The sequence below is a fragment of the Tachypleus tridentatus genome, chromosome 1 (genome assembly GCF_004210375.1).
Source record: "Tachypleus tridentatus isolate NWPU-2018 chromosome 1, ASM421037v1, whole genome shotgun sequence".
Lineage (NCBI taxonomy): Eukaryota > Metazoa > Arthropoda > Merostomata > Xiphosura > Limulidae > Tachypleus > Tachypleus tridentatus.
Genome location: NC_134825.1, coordinates 117,897,719 through 117,922,021, shown reverse-complemented (window position 1 = coordinate 117,922,021; position 24,303 = coordinate 117,897,719). Strand labels below are relative to the sequence as shown.

General features: G+C 34.7%; 1 protein-coding gene across 1 annotated transcript in view; it reads left to right on the top strand.

Moving 5' to 3' along the window:
- LOC143222384 (irregular chiasm C-roughest protein-like) overlaps positions 1-18,774 on the top strand; it is a 74,828-nt gene extending 56,054 nt beyond the window's left edge. Inside the window, exons 11-14 of the mRNA XM_076448843.1 lie at positions 12,938-13,112; positions 14,555-14,665; positions 15,414-15,619; positions 16,761-18,774. Of these exons, the coding sequence (XP_076304958.1) occupies positions 12,938-13,112; positions 14,555-14,665; positions 15,414-15,619; positions 16,761-17,072 (804 nt within the window). The 3' untranslated portion in view covers positions 17,073-18,774. The remainder of the gene's footprint in view (positions 1-12,937; positions 13,113-14,554; positions 14,666-15,413; positions 15,620-16,760) is intronic.
- The last annotated feature ends 5,529 nt before the right edge of the window (positions 18,775-24,303 follow it).

Below are 24,303 nucleotides of genomic sequence, written 5' to 3'. Positions count from 1 at the left end.
ATAATTTTTTATAAATCTTACAGAAGAGTATTTTCAAAAGAATAATAACACAACAAATTTATAACTAGAAACGCATATCGATGTCATATGTCAGGGTGACAGACGGGAAATTATAATAATATTTAAATTCCCCTTCCTGTTCCTAGGTAGAGCTTCGTGCAAATAACACATTAAGAATATTTAAAGACGACGAAATATTTGAAAAAGAACATAACATTTTAATTTTTTTTGTTTGTTTGTTCTAAATTCCGCGCAAAGCTACACGAGGGCTACATGCGCTGACGTCCATAATTTAGCAGTGTAGGACTAGTGGGAAGGCAGCTAGTCATCACCACCAACCGCCAACTCTTGGGCTACTCTTTTACCAAAGAATAATGGGATTGATCCTAACATTATAACGCCCCCACGGCTGAGAGAGCGAACATGTTTAGTGCGACGGGGATTCAAACCCGCGATCTTCAGGTTACGAGCCGAGTACCTTAACCACCCAGCCATACCGGGCATATTTTAATTTGGAAGAAACAGAAAACAAAAGTGTTACGTATTTCATAATAGAGAAAATATACACACATTGTCTTTCCTAAAAATATAATATTGTAATTTTTGAAGAAAACGTTGTAAACAAATTAGATATATTTATGTCCGTTCTGATTACAGTCAGAACATGGAAAATAGTCATCTTTTACTCTGCTATTAACCACATATTATAAAACAAATATTATACAAAAAAATTATAAAACTACAATTAAATGTAATAGAAGCTGATGTTTAGACGTAATAACAGTATCCACTTGTCACGCATTTCACATACAGCAACACCCCAGTGGCTCAGCGGTACATATGAGGACTTACAACGCTAAAAATCGGGTTTCGATACCCATGGTGGGCAGAGCACAGATAGCTCATTGTGTAGCTTTGTGCTTAATTCAAAACAACAACAACAAGTTATCATTTTAAAATATTTTTAACTAGATTAAACCACCTAATATTTACTGTATCAGAGATCTCAATAAAATCACACTTTCGTTTTCAATTGTCATTAAGATGTCACGTTATTTTCTTAATTCGATAATAACTTCTTATTACCTGGCTTATTACTATTTTTCATACCTTAATGGTAATTATGATGAATTATCAATATCATTCTGCCGTTTGTCTGTTGCAGGTGGTTAAGAGGAAATGCATTCAGTCGTTTAAACTGGAACAGTGACATCTGTCTTGGTAATTCTCTAATCGATTCCCCTCTATCATTAGGACAGATGGTTAAGGCACTCGAATCATAATCCTAGGGTCGCGGGTTCGAATCTCGTCACACCAAACATTCTCGCTATTTCAGTGGTGCGAGGGATTATAACGTAATAGTCAATCCCACTATTCGTTGGTAAAAGAGTAGCCCAAGAGTTGGCGGTGGGTGGTAATGACTAGCTGTCTTTCCTCTGCTAAATTAGGGACGGCTAGCGCAGATAGCCCTCGTGTAGCTTTATGCGAAATTAAAAACAAATCCTCTATTATTATTATTAGTAAGATAACAACCCCAAAGTGTAAAAAATATTTGAAATTATTCATCTGTAAAATCAGGACAAATTAATGTTTATAGCAAAACTATAATTTTAAATTAATTCTAAGTTTACTTAGGTTAATTAATTTTGCTGTTTGAAACGGTTTTCACCTACAATTTAAAAACACACAGTACTGTACAAAAATATTAGGACAATAGAATAGTTTGTTATTCTTTCCATGTTATTTGGTTAATTATTCCATGTCATTACAGAATATAAATTGCAACTCCTTTATAATGCTTGACTGACCCCTGTTGACAACTGAATGAACTAGGATGAAAATATTTAACATTCCTTATAATTCCCATATACTTTTACCAAGAGCATGTTATAAGGATTCTGCTTCACTGAACATGCTGATCAAATTTAGGGTCGAAAATAACTGTTATGGTCTTCCATGCAGTCTCTTAATTAACTATATAGAAAGAAGCTAGCAAGGAGCTTGCGTATGGTACCGGTATATGCAAGAAGAAATCCATTTAATAGCATTCCATAAATAAACCTTGATAAAAACAGTGTTTAACACCATATATTAAGTTTTGTTTTTATGCAACTGCCCCAAACTTGTATGGAATTATTACTACAGCAGAAAGTTTCATAAATGTTTTACGAGATGCTGGGTGGACAAACTGCTAAAGACCTGAAACGTTTCCTAAACTCTGTTAAGTGACGGTTATAATGTGATGGTCAATCCCACTATGCGTTGGCAAAAGAGTAGCTCAAGAGTTGGCGGTGGGTGGTGATGACTAGCTGCCTTCCCTCTAGTCTTACACTGCTTTATTAGGGGCGGCTAGCACAGATAACCCTCGAGTAGCTTTGTTCGAAATTCAAAACAAACAAACCAGACATGCAAATTTGAAAATAGCAAAATAGACAGAACACAAACATCCAATGATACTTGTGTTAAGTATTTTCGTTTACGAAGCCTTTGAGATAGAAAGAAGACTACCACTGATCTCAAGCGTGATTGCGTGTACCAAATGATAGAAAAGTGTCCAGGCCTACTGTATCAAGAAAATCAACTAGAATGTAATGTTTTGTAAAGTGGAAGTTATGAACCTTTACTGTGATCTACAAATCTTCTCAACATACTCAAATTTGCTTAAAAAATGCAAAGAGAAATATTGTTGATAATTGGAAAATAGCATTATGGACGGATGAGTCCAAGTTCGAAATTTTTCGTTCAAAGTGCAAGTTGTGCGTCAGGCTGATGAAATGTAAAAAATATAGTTACGCAAAAAGTGTTCATACCCCTGCGTCATGAGTAGTTTTTTTCCTCATAACTTAAAAAGTATCACGATTAGGATAATGAAAGTACATTATATTATAAATATTATACTAACACACATCTACATAAATTTTTATATAAATTAAACGAAAAATAAACTGTTTATAAACAAATAACCAAACATAGGAGGGCAGAAAGTGTTCGTGCGTCTACTTTAATGGTCAGTTGTGTAGCCTTTCAGGTGAATTACTTGGTGCAATCTCTCCTCATAGCCCTCCATGATCATATGACAGTACTCCACTGGTATTTTCTTTCATTTTTCTTCACGAAAGGCCTCCAATTCTTGAAAGTTTTTCGGATTACGCTGATGAACACTGGTCTTCAACTCATGCCAAACGTTTTCAATTGGGTTGAAATCGAGTGACTGCAATGGCCACTCCAGAACGCTTATATGGTTCCTCTGTAACCAGGATTGCACATATTTCGATGTGTGCTTAGGGTCATTGTCGTGCTGGAAGATCCAACGACGCCCAAGCCGCAAGTTCCGAGCATCATTCTTGATATAAGTGCCTAATATATCAACGTACTCTTCTTTTTTCATGATTCCGTTGGCGCGGTGAAGGCTGCCTACACCAGAAGAGCTAAAGGAACCCCATAGCATGATCGAGCCACCTCCGTGTTTAAGTGTAGGGACGGTGTTCTTTGGAAGATTTTGTTTCCCCTTCTTACGGAAAATATAGCGAACATCATTATGGCTGAAAAGCTCGATTTTAGTCTCGTCTGACCAAAGAATACTCTTCCAATAGGTAAATGGTTTATCTACATGCTTTCTTGCATACCTCAATCGTGCTTCTAAATGAACAGGCTTTAAATATGGAGCTATGCGAGGACGGCATGCTTTGAACCCAGAAGAGCGTAACATGTTTGTAACTGTAGAAGTGCTAACTTCAACCATAGTTTCCCTTACCAGTTTATGTATGTCATTACGTGTTAAACGAGGGTTCATACTAACTTCTCCAAGAACCTTCCTCTTGGTTCTCTCTGGAATTTTGGTGGGGCGTTCGGAACGAGGGAGGTTAGCAATTGATCCTGTGAGCTTAAACTTGGCAATTATGCTTTGAACAGTAGATTTCGGCACATTAAGTTGTGTAGCAATACCGGAAAGAGACACGCGAGACTTTATTTTACAATAATTCGGTTGTTTAAATCACTGGACAGTTGGTTTTTGTTCGCCATGATGACCAAGCAGATAATGACGGAGACGGCGCTAAATTGCCGGAAGTACATTTTTTGTTGGCTAAATTCCAATAATTATGAACCCAGTGTCTAGTTTTGGAATGGTATAATGTAGTTTATTCACCAAACTAAACAAAATTTTTACGGGAATATTAGTTTTTTCACACGTTCTGAACTGTACGAACACTTTCTGCTCCTCCTATTTTTGGTTATTTGTTTATAAACAGTTTATTTGTCGTTTAATTTACATAAAACTTATGTAGATGTGTGTTAGTATAATATTTATAATACACTATACTTCTATTAGCCTAATCGTCATACTTTTTAAGTTATGAGCAAAAAACCACTCGGGAAGAAGGGGTATGAACACTTTCTGTTGTAACTACCTACCTTAATGCATAGCACCTACCACGAAGCATGGGTGAGAGAAGGTAACAGCTTGAGGGTGTTTTTCTCCTGAGGCAACAGGAGATGAGGTATTTGCAAAATTGATGGAATAATGGACCAGTACAAGTACTATCAAATATTGATCCACAATGTCCAGTGGTTTGCGTATTTTGGCGAAGGAATCTACTTCCAAGAAGATAATGACTCCAAACATTCATCCAACTTACGCAGACATTAATTAATTAAGATGCTAGTTGCTGGAATCATTGAACTGATGTAATGGCCCCCACAGACCCCTAACCTCAACCCAATTAAGCAGATCTGGCATTTCATAGATGAAAATACTTGACAAATCAAACATTACTTCTAATAAAACTTTATGGTAGTGTGTTAGAGACATTTGGAGTAAAACCTCAAAGGACGCTTTGATTAAACATGTTCCAACAATGTCTGAAAGACTGTCTGCTGTTATTAAACCAAAAGAGGGACACAAATTATTAACTGTTTGCTGAATTCAAGCACTTTCACTGAGTTTCAATTGTACTAAATATGGATATCAATTAAAATTTAATGTTTCACCTGTGACTTAACTTTTATTATCCTCTTTGAAAATAGCCTGATATCTAATAGTTGACTTTGTCCCAACACTTTTGCACAATACTACAGTGTTCATACGTATTTAAATGTTATATGTATATATATACTTGATTTTTAAGAATTTTTCATGTAACACCTTGATAAATTAATTAATTTTGATTGATCGATTTCAGTGCTTGTAATATGAAACCATCAATTCTTCAACTAATTATAAGTTATAACTTCAGTCAAACATGGTAAAAATTTCATTTAATTAATTACAATATATAATACAATCTTTGTATGATATTAATAGAAAATAGTATAATAGTTCCAAATGAAAGACTATTATCTTTATTACTTGAAATTCACACGAAAACTGAGCTAATTTCAAGAACTGGAGCATTGATTTGCAATGGAAAAGTTATTACTATATCATTACATTATTTTATCGTGGCATGTTGCCGAAAAATGCACTCCGCACTCATTTAAGGCCCTTGGTTCTCTCTAATAATAACGGTGTAATTCCAGGATTTGATCTATTTGTTTATTTTCTAACTATTTTGTAAACCTATGCAACAGATTGTCTGATCATAGCGTCTTCAGTTTTCAACTTGTAGACTAGAGTAAAGACAGGTAATCAACAACAGCCTCCACGAACTTTTTGTACTACTTTATTCAGACCGAACACTGAGAGTTGACTGTCACTATTATAACGCACTAACAGCTTCAAAGTAGTGAGTGAGTTTTCTTGCGGTAAAGAACGCGAGCAATGAGCTTTTGGTTCATAGAATAGACGGGTCAATCACAGACGACGTCCCTCTGTCGGGAATCGAAATAACTAGATATTCTTAATTAGTTTAATTTTAAAATTATTATTTAAAGTTAACTAGTTGTCATGGCAATGTTGCCTAAACGTTAAATACTCTATTATTATAAGTATTATTTTTACCAATATTGGTTTGCAATTTCTAATGCAAGTTTGATTGTAATTAATGGAAATTACAAATAATCGCAATTTCATACACATATTTTATGATGAACCTAAATCAGTGTTAAAAATGATATACACATATCTCAAGATGAACCTAAATTGGTGCTAGCAATGATATACACATATCTTATGATGAACCTAAACAAGTATTAACAATATTTCTCACTTTATAAGCAAAATTTATTCTTAAAATTACTTTGGATTTTTTTCATTGTTAAACTTAGAAAATGTGAAGTATTTGAATTATTTTCCGCTTTCTATAAAGCGTGAAATTACAATGACTCATTATTTTGTTCTCTAAAAGAATTATTTATTCTAAGTACTGTTTGATAATAATATTACCTTGATGTAAACTAAAGTTAATTTACCTATAGTCAAAGAAAGCCTACGTTGTTGTTTAATGTAAAGACAGGTACTGTGTTTTTTCTTATTATTAGTGTTTGTTTGTTTGTTTGTTTGTTTTTGGAATTTCGCACAAAGCTACTCGAGGGCTATCTGTGCTAGCCGTCCCTAATTTAGCAGTGTAAGACTAGAGGGAAGGCAGCTAGTCATCACCACCCACCGCCAACTCTTGGGCTACTCTTTTACCAACGAATAATGGGATTGACCGTCACATTATACGCCCCCACGGCTGGAAGGGCGAGCATGTTTAGCGCGAACCCGCGACCCTCGGATTACGAGTCGCACGCCTTACGCGCTTGGCCATGCCAGGCCCTATTATTAGTGTCGTTGAAGATTTTCAAACTATGTGGGCCCTGCATGACCAGGTTGTTAAGGCACTCGACTAGTAATCCGAGGATCGCTGGTTCAAATCTCTGTTACACCAAACGCGCTCGCCCTTTCAGCTGTAGGTACGTTATAATGTAACGATCAATCCCACTATTCGTTGCTAAAAGAGTAGTCCAAGAATTGGCGGTGGGTGGTGATGACTATCTGCCTTCCCTCCAGTCTTACACTGCTAAATAAGGGACGGCTAGCGCAAATAGCCCTCGTGTAGTTTTGCGCGAAATTCAAAAAAAAAAACCCAAGCCAATGAAAGTATTTTATTTGTTTGTTCGAATGAGAAGGCTTAACATTTATTTTTGTCAATGTAACAAGGTTTTAAGTTATTTTGAACATTAGTTAGTTTGTTATAAGTTAAATCCGTGCTGTATCTATTCATGTCACATGAGGTCGGTGCTTTCGAACGACTATTCCAGTATCACGAACGATAAGAAATTGTGACCCTTTGCCTCTAGGCAGGATGCAAATTCATCAAAGAGTAACACCCAGTTACAATTAGTGAAAAGCAGACAAACTAAAAGAAATGTTTGGCTCAAGAAGACCAAGTCATAAGGAAAATCAGTCCCAATCTGACACCCCCAACCCCCCAAGTACGAATCCAAAGAAACTTCAAGAAAAGATGCAAATAATATTGATGACTTCTGAAAATACGCCGCCATGTTCTTCTCATTCCAAATGGAAAGTTAATTCATGGGCATACTTTCCTTTCTGGTGACCGATGGATCAATTTCTTAGTAAATCAGAAGGCAGTTAGTCAATATTTAACGCAGATGTTAGTGTGGAAAAAGACTCCAGACTTGTTTTTTTCTTAAAATACTCTTTTCCCTAAAAAACTTACTTTGGTTATTATATCTTTCACAATCCATTCGCGTCTCTAGTCGCTGATTTTTTTAATCAACAAGTTTTTTTTCATACATATAAATCCTTACTTCTTGTACGCACTTTCTGGTTCTCGTGAATATTTATATTAATGAAGTCCTGGTGAACGGAAATCTCTGGTTGACATATTTCCCTCATACAACCCCCCCTTCCCCACAACAATCATGGGTTGACTTTAAAAATAACAAATCAGACGCATTTCTTTGGAGACCCAGCATGGCCAGGTGGGTTAAGGCGTTCGACTCATAATCTGAGGGGCGCCGGTTCGAATCCTTGTCGCATTAAACATGCTCCCCCTTTCAGCCGTGATGGCGTTATAATGCGACATTCAATCTCACTATTCGTTGGTAAAAGAGTAGTCCAAGAGTTGACAGTGGGTGGTGATGACTAGCTGCCTTCCCTCTAGTCTTACACTGCTAAATAAGGAACGGCTAGCGCAGATAGACCTCGTGTAGCTTTTCTAGAAATTTAGAACAAGCCAATTATTTACTTGATGTTAAGATAGATCTTTTCTAGCTTATGTGACTAATATATAACAAAATGTTTTCCATCAATATGAAACTCAGAAGAGAAAAACATCATATCGTTATAAATATTCGAAACTCTTTAGAGATCAAACATGTATTTAGTTCTTCAAAGTATACTAAATTTCCTTAAAACACCAAATCACTATGAACTCATTATTGTTAATAATCAAATTTTAACTCCTTTCTGAAGGTTATATTAAAATAGGAGGACTTCGGTTTCTTAGCATAAAATCCACGTACAGAATGATTTGTAGAAATTTCAAATCATGGAATATTCATGCGTTACAAGATAAATTAAAGTACTGAGCATCAATTGAAGCTACATGGAAACGTTGTATTAAGATTTAAAAATAAAACCGATGTTTATTTGTTTTTGTGGAATAAAATGCAAAGTATTTATAAGTCACTTGAAATAGCTAGTTTCAGAGCTACCTCCATCAGAGATTGATGACTGGATTACCAGTTTATTGTGACGAGCCCTGATGATTGTAACTGTTGATGAAAATAATCTGTTTGATCAGTGTTTTCTACTCTTAATATGCAATAGCACAACGCGTTTCGTAATAAATATTTTTTTTAGAAACGAGAGACTGAAATGTCCAGGTGATTATGGGTCTTAATTCGCAGTTTGTGAGTGTCGGGTTCAAATCCCTTTCCAAAAAAAAAATTCTCGTTCTTTACATAATTGGGGGCCGTATAATGTAATGATAAATCCAACTTTTCTTTCGTCAAAGATTACACTAAGAGTTGGCGGTGGGTGGTAAAGACTAGCTGCCTTCCATCTCTTATTTCACTGTTAAATTACGAACGGGTAGCTCACGTGGTTCTCTTGTAGCCTTTTAGAAAATTCCAAATAAACTAAAAAATATGTTGTTTCATTATTGCTTCTACTCAGTCAAACAGCGAAAGATGCTTCATATCAAACATTTTGAAACACTTCTATAAACTATCTACTGTCCGTAGACATCAGTTCCATGTTTCTATGACTAACAAAACAAGTGCACAGACGTACATGTTTAAGCACCAGTTATATTCGTTGATAAGCTAAAAAAAGCGATACATGTTTTTTTGTTTTTTGAATTAAGCACAAAGCTACACAATGAGCTATCTGTGCTCTGCCCACCACGGGTATCGAAACCAGGTTTTTAGTGTTGTAAGTCCGCAGACATACCGCTGAGTCACTAGGGGGCAAAGCGATACAACATCATGGTCTTTATTCTTTTGGAGGCCCGACATGGACAGGTGGGTTAAAGCGTTCGACTCGAAATCCGCGGGTTCGAATCTCGGTCGCACCAAACATGCTCGCCCTTTCAGCCGTGGGGGCGTTATAACGTGACGATCAATCCCACTATTCGTTGGTAAAAGGGTAGCCCAAGAGTTTGCGGTGGATGGTGATGACTAGCTGACTTCCCTCTAGACTTACACTGCTAAATTAGGGACGGCTAGCACAGATAGTCCTAGTGTAGCTTTGTGCGAAATTCAAAAGTAAAAAAATGAAAAAAAAACATTCTTTTGTTTCTTGGAAACGCAGCTGTAGCTTACTTATGTGACTTGGTGTTGTCGTACCTTATTGGTGTGTTTGTTGTATCTTACAGGAACGTCGTCTTGCATTATTGATGTCAGTAACTGACTGATAGTTACTCAAGCTCATGTTTTATTTTCTGAACCCTTTGCGAAGGTTTAAGGTTCTGATAAATGAGCAAAACTGCAAACAAACTTTCTAACATCTTATAAGTCCGCCAGCAAAACACTATTTACAGTAACTGTTCCTCATGGCTTATATAGAATATCGTCCCTTCGTGTGTCACACACATTCAAATACACCAGTTCTTCACAATGTAACAACTACACACCTGATGAGCAAGGTAATTTTTGTTCACATTTCAACTATTCAGCAATTAATGTGTTTTGAGAAAAACTTGTATACTGGCGGTTCTGTTCTGTAAGGAAAAAATAATTTTGAATGTTTATGATTTACATTCATAATGGTTTGGAAAGTTGGCAGTCAGATGGCGTGATCTCAGCTTTGCTACTTCACTCAACGAATATGTGTCGTCGAAAAGAACTGACAGCATCTTCTGGCTGTAACTCCATTCTTAGTGGCACTATCATGAACAAACAATGTGAGTGTTAAAACATATCTCCGAAGAGCCACATCTATCGTCTTCGGTGACACATCATTGCATAAGAATGCGCAGAATTTTCTTACGAAGCGTCATGATTAACCCTTTAAGAGCGTGGTTTGGCCTTGGGGTAAAGCTTTGGATTTCAGAGTTGGTGAGTCGATCTCGAATTTGTGCGATAACATGAATAATTCCTTGCGTGTAATCTGTTGGTGCGTTATAAGAGCAACAGTTAACCACTTGATGTTAATAGTCGGTGGAGGACGATGCTAACTGGCTACCTTCCCTCTAACCAGTAGTTTAAAATTAAGAAGGTTCATAGGTAGCTTTACAAGATTTACCATAGGTAAAATATGTATATATATTTATATACATACATATAATAAAACGATTAATCCTCTATAGGAAATTAATAAAATTTCTAATAGCTCAAAAAATAGTGACAATGCAATAACAACATTAAATGACAATGACAAACTAAGAATAAATAATAATTAAAATTAATTAATAATTAAAACCAATATTAAAACATCCTAATCTATCTACAGAACAGAACAAATTAAAACTCATCGAAAATATGTTTATTTAATTCAAACCATGGTATGTTTATGAATATTTTGATGTTCTAAGAAAACGGGTTTTTTGTTGTTGTTTTTTACAAGGAGCGGTTGACAGATAATCAGAAACCCGGTTATTTTTATTCAGTTCATCCAAACTTGATAAATACACATAATGTCGGCCCGGCATGGCCAGGAGGCTGAGGCACGCGACTTGTAATCTGAGGGTCGCGGGTTCGAATCCCCATAACTCCAAACATGTTAACCATTCAGTTGTGAGGGCGTTATAATATGACGGTCAATCCAACTTTTTGCTGGAAAAAGGATAGCCCACCCCAAGAGTTGGAGGTGGGTGGTGATGATTAGCTGCCTTCCCTCTAGTCTTACACTGCTTTATTAGGGGCTGCTAGAGCAAATAATTTTGGTAAAAGTTTAATAATTTTAACCTATTGTTTGGGTATGATTATATAAAAGGATCACAATTGCATTAAAATAAAAACTCAAAAATAACATTTTTTCCAAAATCAGATATTTTTAAAATGTATTCATGTTGTAAATGTGATGGAAACCATGTTTATTTGTTTTGAATTTCGCGCAAAGCTGCACGAGGGCTATCTGTGGTAGCCGTCCCTGATTTAGCAGTGTAAAAGTAGAGGGAAGGCAGCTAGTCATCACCACCCACCGTCAACTCTTGGACTAATTTTTTACCAACGCATAGTGGGATTGAATGTCGCATTATAACGCCCCCACGGCTGAAAGAGCGAGCATGTTTAGTGCGATCAGGATTCGAACCCTTGACCCTCGGATTACGAGTCGAACGCCTTAACACGCTTGGCCATGCCAGGCCCGATTGGTTTGGTACGCTTTGAATTTCGCGCAAAGTTGCACGAGGACTATCTGCGCTTGTTTGAACGAAATGCGATAAAAGAAAATTGTAGTTTTTAAAAAGAAAATTAAGATATATCAATTTTGAAAATTTTTGCATCGCTTGATCACTTGATGCAAAAACAATGATAATAACAATGGTGTCCTCTACTCTAAATGTCTTTTACTTCTAATCTATTACTTATGTAAATTAAACTTAATATTACATTTTTAGCGGTGTTTTCAATCAGCTTTACGTCTAACCTAATTTTAAAAATAGGCACATAGAAAAGAAACATTTAACACATGTTATGTCATTGAATGATATTAGGTTTATTATGGTTTAAAATGCGTTAGAATACTCGTTCGGTTTCATATTATAAGATGAGTTTTGTTTCTTTAGATAGCACGAGATATTACCCTACACTCTTTCGGGTGTAATTACTTAAATTATTTACTTTCTGAGGGAAAGAAACTTTTCCCTAAGTTCAACATTAGGATACATATTCGTTATACCGACCTTGTAAGTATTTTCACCTAACAATTGTCTTTAATATCTAACAATTTTCCTTCTTGAACTAAGCAAGTGATAAAATAATATGATAAAAAGCTGAGACAGTTACTTCGAGGTAATTTGTAAATTATATATATATATATATATTATTTAGATTACTTCTTATATTACTCATATTTAGATTCGTGCTTTCTTTCAACAGGAATTATAAGCTTATATGTTTTGGATTTTGCGCAAAGCTAAACGAGGGCTATCTGCGCCAGCCGTCCTTAATTTAGTTATGTAAGACTAGACGGAAGACAGCTAGTCATCCCCGCCCACCGCCAACTCTTGGAATACTCTTTTACCAACGAATAATGGGACTGACCGCTACATTATAACGCCCCCATGGCTGACAGGGCGAACATGTTTGTTGTGAAGGGGACTCGAACCAGCGACTCTAAGATTACGAGTCGAGTGCCTTAACCACCCGGTCATGACGGGCCTAAATCTGTCAGTAATTACTGTTGAGCATTGTGACTGATTATTCTTGTCTACAGCAGTAAATAGTAATTTATGTAAAGGGTTACACAATAAAACAGAAATCAGTTATTTTAATATAAACATGGCGGTAATATATTTTTGAATATAAAGTGTGAAATTACAAAATTAATTTTTTTATAGATTAACGTTTTTATTCAACGGCAATGTTTTTTAATTCTCTTTTACAGGTTTTAGATATTGACAACTCTCGTGGTTACGAAATAATTGAACAGCACATGGAAAATGGAATGAGAAACCTTTTGATGATCCACAAAGCTCAGAGCGAAGACTTTGGTCTCTATAACTGTTCTGTGTGGAACGAATACGGCCATGACAGTGTTCTAATTCATTTGAAAAGACAAGGTTAGGTTTTTAATGTATTTTATCATCATATATATTAAAAACATAGTGACACATAAAAGTCGTGGTGAAAACTATGAATCACATTTTTCGCTGACGCTTGTTTATAGAATACTTTGTTTGAACATTTATGTGTGTGTGTTTTCTTATAGCAAAGCCACTTCAGGCTATCTGCTGAATCCACCGAGGAGAATCGAGCCCCTAATTTTAGCGCTGCAAATCCGTAGACTTAACTTTGTACCAGCGGGGTAACTTGAACATTTGTAACTATTGGAAACTAATATGCATTACAAAATGTTATAATCAAAGATATTCTGTTATAACTCAAAATTATTTCTATAGCTTACATCTTGTAACAAACATTTCTGCAGAGTAAAAATCTCAAACTGTGGAACTGTTAATTTTTTTCGAATTTCGCGCAAAGCTGCACGAGGGCTATCTGCGCTAGTCGTCCATAATTTAGCAGTTTAAGACTAGAGGGAAGGCAGAGTTAGTCATCACCACCCACCGCCAACTCTTGGGCTACTTTTTCACCAACGAATAGTAGAATTAACCGTCACATTATAACACCCCCACAGCTGACAGGGCGAGTATGTTTGGTACGACGGGGATTCGAACCCGCGACCCTCGGATTACGAATCGAACGCCTTAACCCACCTGGCCAAGCCGGGGCTTTATGGAACTGAGTAAAGTATTTTTAATTTAACAAAAGCAATTGTTATATTGCACGATGTACTGGGCCCAATAGAGTTTGGTCTTGAAAGCAACTTTACACATGATTTATGTTGAAATATATAGTTCTGAAGATGAAATTGTTTTTAATTTTGGCTTTTGTTAAAGATGCACTGTTCCTATTTTCAACTAAGTAGTTGACCTTTAGAAACGTCATTTGGATTTTATTTCAGCATCCATGTATTTGTCATGGTAGCTTGCTTCTGAACATTGTAAAATAACTGATATATATCTGTGTTACCGAATGTATTTTCAGAAGGATCGTCAGCTTTGATTAATTCGATAATTTAGGATTATAATAACAACAATTAAGAAATCAAATTAACCTGTTGACTGCCAAGTATTTCAGCTGCTACAATACAACTCTAATGCGTCTTCATTTTGTAACTTTTTCGTGAAACCATTTTGGATCGAAAGTGAAACAATTTGTAAGTCGGTCATGTATGGTTTTGACATCTAGCGTTGAAGTTAGGTATGTATGAGAACGAATTAACTCGTCTGTGGCACTATGTTAACAATCGGCTTGGACGAGTTATCTCGTCCACGGCAGTGAACAGGTTAATTGCGATCCACAAATTTTATCAGATTTTTGAAACAAAGAAGCATAATTTAAATTAAAAATAAGTAAATGACTCTCAGTGACAGTAATCTTAATTAATTTGCAAAATCTGACACGTTTTATCTAGCATATACTTTGATAAAAATATTTTCAGAAAGTATGCCAATTCTAATCATAATTGCTGGATCGATTGGAGGAATCGTTTTTGTAGCATCAGTCACAGCTGTAACAATTCTTTGTGTCAGGAAACGATCAGCTACTAAAAGTAAGTTCTTTCCTTGCCTCATATTTTGACGTAGCAAAAAAGGAAATATATTTGGGTTCAGTCTTGCATATTTTTAATCCCCATGGGTAAGAATTTTCTGTGTTCCTAAATACACCGTAATTAATTTACAAGTAGTAACTTGTTTGTATCTATAGAAAAGTCAGACTTTCAGAATTGTTTTCTTCCATTTATTCAATATCTAAAGAATTATTCTACGTTTTGAAGTTTTCATTTATTCAGTGTGTAAAGAGTTATTATAGTTTTAAAATTTTTCATTTATTCATTTTATAAGGAGTTACACAAGTTTCAGACATTTTCATGTATTCTACGTATAATGAGCTCTTCTAATTTCAAAATTTTTCATTCATTCAGTGAATAAAGAATTATTTTAGTTTCAGAAACTTTCATTTATTAAATATGTAAGGAGTTTTTTTAGTTTCAGAAACATTACTTATAACGAGGTTACAAGATGCAGATTAGCCCTGTGGTAGAACTCGATTTTGGAGCTGGCGGATTAGTTTCGAATTTGTGAAACATCAAGAAATATTCCCCGCACTTTAAGCTGTGTGAATGTGTTAAGTTCTTTCTTAACATGAGCGGTAAACGCTCCTGATGGTCACTAGCTCAAATCTAGGAATATCAGTAGATGGTCCTCGTAGCAATGTGGCAAATACAAATTGTTCAAGTTAAAATAAAAAATTGTTGATCTTTAATGAAACTAATTCTTTCTTTATTTTTTATTCAAAAGTTGGAAAATTTCAAACAAGAAATAACGAAAAAGAGTCCAATACGTCTAGAGATTACGAGCTCAAACTTCAGATCCGCAATACGTCGTCATTACCCAATGAGAACGATCTTGGATGGGACGTCACCAGTGACGTCAGCAGAGCAGAAGCAAACGACTTGTACACATTTCCAGCTGAAAACTCGGATTCAGTCTTTATTCCTGTTTTGGTGAAAGTCAAATTTATTAAATAATATAAAATATATACATTTTACACTAGTCGTTTCTACTTATTGAAATCAATATTTTTAAACTAGATTTGTTTTAGTTTTCCAGAGATATTTTAAAGGACAGAAATGTTAACACCATTAACATTTAATAAAATATTTAATCATTTAAAGTACATTAGAAGACAATGATTAGCGACGTCTTTTGGATATTTTGTTCTGATGGTTCGTAAAAACAATATTTTGTGGAAAAAGTATGTGTATTAACACTAAAGTTTTGTACTCTTGATACTTGTTAAAGATATAAATATTTTCCAATCGGTTTTTTCGTATAGATTATTACGTGCGGCTTTGTTTTATATGACGTCAACTAATAAACTCTTAACTGTTATTGTATTTCAACTAGCAAGTATTTTTTGAAACAATAAACAGAGAATTAACATTTAAACAAACCAAAGATAAATAAAGCATAAATGCTTGAATTTATCAATAGGTGGCAGATATCGTAAACAAACTTGTTAGACATAAATTTACAGATGAAGAATGCTAAAATCTCAAAGAAAATAAACCAATTTAATTACTTTCTTGCTGTTTGTAAGCCAATTACGTTTTTCTAATGTTATTGGAAGCCAACAGTGAATAACAATATGAAAAGCTGGATTTTACTTTGTTTTTTTCTTAACCGAAATGTGTTACAATGATCGAAAACTGAACAAATTAATTAGTCAGTATTATGATGCCCTTTCTGTGGAGAATAGTCTGTAACGTTTCGTTAATTTGTTCTTTGTTTAAGTAATTCTGTGACTTCCACACAACCACAAAGAATTTAATTGTAGCAACAATAAGTTGTTTTTCCACCAATAAATAATAAAGATAGATTCTTCACGCTCTGTTTACTTGAGATTAGTAGTTCTTCGTTCGATAATACAGATTCGGCTAGCACTTTTTGTTATTGAGGGTTTCACTCAGTATGACTTTCATGAGTTTAATAACTAGGCTTAATTCAACATTTGACACGTTTAGTATTAAGTACTTACATAGAAGACGTTTTTATAATACGACATACTTAAAAAGCAAACTGCTTTCTTTAAAAAATATCGAATTAAATAAGATGTTTTACTTTGTGATCTTTATATTGATACAGGAAACCCCAGCTAGTAACGGTTACGTCCCTTATGTCGACTACACTAAAGAATACACGCCACCTTCTTCTCTACAACAGCTAGCCAGATTTCAACGCTCTTCGCAGTACCTGGAAGAAATGGATCCTCATTTCCATGCAGGTTATGCGAACCCTTACCTTCGAAATCCTCATTCGACCCTCCCTCCTCCTCATGGTGTTTATTTAAATAACAGAGGTCACCTTTTTAGTAACACCTTTCCACAGAAGCATTATGTCACAGCAAATCCTAATTCGGCTCAAGTCAAGTCCTCGACGGTGGCGACACATGTGTGACGAAAGGAAAATATTTCCTTACAAGTTTGAACCACAAACTTCAAAGTGTTTTGCATCTCGGACGTCTTGGTGATTAGTCGGCCTCGAAGCGCATATAGAGCGTCTTTTCCTCTGAAATGCGAAAACACCTTTAAAATAAGTCTCCCCTGTGTTTGAAGGATGTTCATGATAAACGACTTGTGAAACAAAAAAAAAACTGTTTTGGATATGAAGTTACAATAAGATAACGCTTAGATAAAACAAAATCGATAAATACATTATAATATGTTTTTTAACTGTATATTATTGATATAAACGCCAATGGATATCAAACATTTGGTGAAAGATATGGTTGACAGTATATTTCTACAACTTATGGTACGTGATTTAATAACAAAGTAATTATTAATAAATTATTATAGTAGGTTTCCTCGAGTAATTATCAAATATACCTTGTTATTTAAAATAGAATATTTGTTGTTTGCTTTATAATATCAAATACTAGACTGTGACTTTGATACAGTAATTGGAAGGTTATTAATTCAAGTCACGAGACATAAGCGAAACGTTTTCTTATCATTTCCTAGAGAAATTATTCCAAACTGTTCAGATAAGAACTAGATCCTCAGGGAACTCAATTAAATTTTTGTAAGCCTCTGTAGAGTAAAATACAATGGGATGAAAACTATTTATACATCAGAAACAAAGTAAGTCGTTCAAGAATAGATTCCGACCTGAGAGGATCGTAAGGTATGAATTAATCTGTTGTAATAAACAGAACTGTCAGTTTCATTCAAAACTCAGCGTAAAATCGGTTGTTCGGTGAAACATATGTTAACTAATTGAACGTGGCATTTCATGAATCACAGTTAAGAGAGGTAGATATAAGTGTTCTTTTATGGAAGAGACTGCAAATTCTATCTCTAACACTACTTGTTTATTTCTTACTTTTATCTTTCATAGATATACGCGAATGTACTCGTGGATTACGTTTACGTCCTACAAAGCGTAAACTCTGTTCCAGGAAGACAAAGTCTTAAGACTGCTGTACTTACATAAATTATATTCTACGTGAGAAGGGTGTTTCTTATCCTTAAATTTCACCCTTTAGTATATGTAGGGTAACGTTTACTGTTATTTAAATCATTTGTGTGTATCTGTGAACCAAGCAGGTGTCCCTTTGACTGAAAAGGATTTTTACTCCAGCATAAGAATCTGATGACACGATTATCTATTTGATTTAAGATGTGAACCTCATGCACGTGACAATCCAACTTAGCAGATCAATGGATGTTGCATTTAAACGTTTCTGTGTATGCTAGATACGTCTGATGACACTTATGTAAAGTGACGGATGAGCTATATCTTAGTAACTATGTTAAAAAAAAACAACAACTGTGCTTTAATATTCAGTTCCTTAATCAATATTATGCTGTAAAACGTGATTTTTAAATATTGAAGAAAAAAAACAGTTTAATATAACCGAAACCACGTGTTTTGTTTTGTTTTTATTTTACTTTTGCGAGAAACAGTATCAAACCTTTAAACTCAGTGAAGATGGAGTTATAAATAATACAAATGAACGTACATCTGTTGTTATATACTCTATGAAGTTGCCTAAATGACATTTGTGAAATGTTTCTATGAAGTGTATTTATATTTTAATGAAAATACTTTGTAGATGCATGGCTTTATGTTTCATTAAAACTGGAATGTTTCCACTTAGAATAGTGTAGTTTTCAGTTATCATATAGGTAATGTTGCTACTGTTTCAGCACGAAGCTACGTAATAATTTATTTGCGCTCTGTCTAGCGCGGAGAATCGAATCTCAAATTTTAGATTTACCTGTTTCTAGTTAAGCGTACAATTGGCTATTTGTACTGTATCAGTCATAGGTATCAAAACCTGGATTTTAGCATTATAAGCCTTCACATTTGCCGCTGTTTGAAAGTTTGTAAATTCACCGTTGGCCCATCTAATGACCACTCAGGTCATACGTTGAATTTTATTTAAAACGTTAATGAACTTTAATAACAATGGTGTTGTGGATTACGCGTTTAAGTTGTCAGATGGCATTCGGTTATTTCCATAGCATGCACAATAATTTGGAGATTCCACTGAATGAAACATTACAGCTAATTTTTCGGTTCGTTTAGATTATGTATAATTCTTAGATCTTCTTATTAAAACTAATTAAAGTGTGAAATTGCTTTCGTTTTAAACCAACAATAGACAAAATCTCATGATATATCGACAAAAGCACAATTTAGGACGTTTAGAAAGTCACCCAAGCGTTACATAAAAATCTTAATTATCCACTTCTCAATTACACAGCGAATTTTAATATTTTACTGAAGGTTCAGGGAAGTATTTCGATATACACACAACAAATTCTCGAGAGAGGTAGGAAACCAAACTTAAATTTAGCATAAAAAATTTGTCAAACAATTTATACACTTTCTGTGTTTAGATGTAACAGTGACATCTAGAATTAATCCATATAATTTTGCTTTAATTTTATTAAATACGGTATCTCTTAAGTTGACTATCTACTACATTATCAAATATAATTTTATAGACTGCTCAAATGTTATCACAAGTTGAGTAACATATAATGAATATTCCATATATCACAGTAATAACGCGTAACACACACACACACATAAAAACATCATACACTCTGGCATCCATACTGACAGATATATATCATACTACAATGGAAATCTTGCTTATATGATATTGGAAAAACGTTTTACTACGCGATGTGCGACGCAAACTTCGCAAATTTTTCGTATCATGCGTGCATACAGATTTGCAATTGGTTCACGATTTTCCCGTTTCATCTGCGTTTCCCGTCACGGAGAACTTTGTTTTTCTCCATTCTCAGGGTGTAGATATGATGTCATGAATACGTCACACGGTGATCTAATGCGCTGGCGCCACGGGTAGTCGGATAGTTAATAATAAAAGTGAAATTAAAGTATGAAAGGTCTTGTACGTTTCACAGTAAGTATTTATATTATTTACATAAAATACACATACCATAGGAAACTGAATCAAATGAATAATAAGCAACAGAAATCAAACGCCTTTAATTAATGCGAAGACTTCAAAGTGTCGTTATATTTTGAATAACAGCTTATATGACATAAGTTCGGGTTTGATGAACGTAAAATATATATACACTATTTTTACTCTGTTGACTTGGCATCTTCACGTCACAGCCACATAATGATTCAAAGTACAAATATGAGTTTAAATTTAAACCAACAGCATAGCTTGAGTACCACAATTGACGCTCGGGAACATGTTGGAAAAAAACGCGCTTAGAAAAATTGGTAAATAACTCATAAAACAAATCTTACCTTTACACTAAATTTGATTCGATGATTTGGGTGAGCCCGGCATGACCAGATGGTTAGGGCACCTGATTCGTAATCTGAGGGTCACGGTTTCGAATCCGCCTCACACCGAACATGCTTCCTTTTCAACCGTATGGGCGTTATAATGTCACGGTCAATCCCACTTTTCGCTGGTAAAAGAATACTCTAAGAGGTGGCGGTGGGTGGTTATAACTAGCTACTTTCCCTCTAGTCTCACACTGCCAAATTAGGGACGGCTAGCGCAGATAACCCTCGTGTAGCTTAGCGCGAAATTCAAAAACATACAAACTATTAGCGTTCTGGAAAAGTACCTGACCCTCCTGGGTATACACATAAATATACCCAAATACCAGAGAGAGTGAGTGAGTTGTTGCATAAAACGTATTGAAGGAAAAGAGCTATGGATACAGTATTAATAGAGATGTTAACATTACGTAACTTTGATTAAACTGAATAAAAGGCCTAGAACAATTATTTCTAATATTGTTTGTTTGTTTATGTTAGATTCACTTTTTAAAAAGTGCAGTGAGTAAGACTTTCCCAATACCTCATCAACAGTACCCTAACTTTCTGAAAACTGTACTTTTAGTAGATTTATACATAATTCTCAGTCCCAATGTACACCCGTACAGGAATCATGTCGAATATTTATTCATAAGATAACCTGTGCAGGAATCAAGTACATTTTTATTTGAAGCTGTGCCCGTGCAGGAATCAAGTACATTTTTATTTGAAGCTGTGCCCGTGCAGGAATCATGTCGATTCTTTATTTGCAAGATAACCTATGCAGGAATCAATTACGTTTTTATTTGAAGCTATGCCAGTGCAGGAATAATGTAGATTACTTATATATATATACCATTACAAGGGCAGGAATCATGCACATTCTTTATTAATGGCAGTACTTGTGCAGGAATCAGACGCATTCTTTATTTATAGCTGTACTTGTGCAGGAGTGACAAAAGTCGCGCGAGAATCATTTCAAACAGGAAGTTTGTGAAAACGTTCATTCACTTGTGTCACTTTAGTCAGTCTCGAACTAAGGACATCATTCATAAGGATTTTCAATCAGACTGAAGGCATTAGTATAAGTAAGTGCGTTTCTTCTGTTCCTGTTAATTGGAGCAAAAACCGTTCAATACAGCACAGCATACACCGTCATTTCGGTTGAGCTGTGTCGGTGACATATTTGTTGGATTTATAGGCTCTAGCAATGTAAAACCTTTCCAAATAATTTTAACGAGCTGTTCTGCTATTAAACTCACTACTAAAGAGAAGAAGGTAATTCACTTTAAGTTCTTAATGTTTTAGTAACCCAAAACTAATATTCATTTATTACTGAAAGGCCCGGCATGACCAGGTGGTTAAGACACTTGACTCGTAATCCGAGGGTCGCGGGTTCAAATCCCCGTCATAACAAACATGCTCGCCCTTTCAGCCGTGGGGGCTTATAAATTATGATCAATCCCACTATGCCTTGGTGAAAGAGTAGCCCAAGAGTTGGCGGTGGGTGGTGATGACTAGCTGCCTTCCTTCTATTTTTATACTCCAAAATTAGGAACTGCTAGCGCAGATAGCCTTCGTGTAGTTTTGGGCGAAATTCAAAAAACAAACACACCAACTACCAACACGATATGGTTAAACATATCCTTAACAGAGTGAATAACGAGATAAAATATAAACCTCACCGTAGGACTATTATATCCTGTACCATACCTCACTATCCAAACATTGCAATTTAATAATAATGTCTAATAAAATCTCCCAACCCATAGAACTATAACGTAAATGTTAACATAAAGCTTATAATAAAACTATCTAATTTATTTAATAACAAATGTAACAACAACTGGACAAGCAATGTAATTTATCGAATAGATTATCACTCCTATAATAATTTGTACGTAACAGAAACCGGTATAAACCTGGAAAAAAAGCTCAGAGAAACTTGAGTCATGATAGTAATACTATCATCAGATAAACCAGGGAGAATTTAATATGATCCATAAATCAACCAATAACCGTGCATATTTCTGTATCTTTTAAAAAAGCGTGTTTAGCCCAATAAAATAATCAATAGAATCAGTTGCTTCCAATATTTCATTTGATCCGTACTATTGACTTCCGTGTTCAAAAAATATATTTATATATATTTTTATTTGATTGCAATACCGACAAATAAACATACTTTGAATAACAAAATTTATATTTCTTGGTGACGAGAAACCTTTGTTAACCTAAAGATGACCTAGGAAGGTTGAAACGTTGTTCTCTCCTTATCAATAAGGCCCGGCATGGCCAGGTGATTAAGGCACTCGACTCGTATTCTGAGGGTTGGGGGTTCAAATCCCCGAACCCTAAACATGCTTGCCCTTTCAGCCGTGGGGGTGTTATAATATGACGTTCAATCCCGCTATTCTTTGGTAAAAAAAAAGTAGCCCAAGAGTTGGCGGTAGATGGTGGTGACTAGCTGCCTTCCCTCTAGTCTTACACTACTAAATTAGGGACGGATAGCGTAGATAGCTCTCGTGTAGCTTTGCGCGAAATTTAAAATAAACTAAACTTTATCAATAAAAGTGTTAATACCCATACCCGCCGTTCTAGGATACCAAATACATGTTACTTTTATGATTTTCAAAGTTTTTAACGCGTTAACGTTTTAAACTCATTGTTCCGTTTTACTTTTCAGTTTAAACATCAGCTCACATTTGTCATCTTTCAAACCGTTGTACGTCAGTCGCCTGAAGGTGTCAGGACAATCTAGTGAAATATAATGTATTTACTTACTTTCTATTTCTCACAGTTTACGCCGTACAGTTTGTTATTTAAGAGTTTCTCAAGTTACCTAACTATATCTATTATTATATTTTGTTTATGACGACGAAACACCCAATCTAGAATTAAAACATAAATTTAAATTCAAAAGGTGAAACGATTTCTTCATTTTTCCGGAAGTTATTAACTGGTTATATTAAATTTGCTTTTCAATGAATAGTTTTTGCTCTGGAGAAAAATCTGAACACTTACTATAAAAACTGAAAATTGAAAACGTTTGTTGAACGAATAGTTTTAAAAAATTACTTGTTATATATTTGCAATAATTCATCATCACTTCTTCCGAAGTATACAACAAGTAAAAACAATGTTCTAAAATGACTTCTTCTAGATTTAATTCATTTTAATGAATAACTTAAAGTATTTCTATTGTAATCTGAGATTCGATGTTCAAAGGAAAGCTTATCTAAAGCCATCGCCATGATTAAAATAGGTTAATTTTTAAAAACAGTGGACTTGAACAATCATTAAAAGCCTTAACTCTTTCTAATTTACTAAAAACTAATAAAAGTTAATCCGCTTCTTAGTCTAATAGTTTGCCAAGAAATATTAAAAATATGTACTTAGTTTCTTTAGTTCCTCAAACGAACAAAAAATCATAATCATGTCTTAATGATCTTATGTTCATAAATCAAGACGAATCTTAATGAATTCTCTTAAAGTTTTCTAAAGAGTGAGGGTCTATATTCAGGTTCCAATATATTATACATCCTTGAAACACGGTTATTTTATTACATTCGAGCTGACAGTTCTTTAATGAACGTTGAAATTTCATAAAATAAAAGCCTTTTCGTATATCAGTCCCGAATTTAAAAAATAATAATTACAAAACCTGGGTCAAAAGCGCCCTCTAATATCTCCTAATGACAAATTACTTTTTTTATTAGTTTGTTTAGTTCACTGTGTAATTTGGCTGTGACCTATGATGTATTAGTCCATCTTCATTCTTTTTTTTTTTTTAAACAACTAATTCATTATACATATATTAAAGTTGCATGCACTTATTTCTTGATATAGAACTGCTACGTCATAC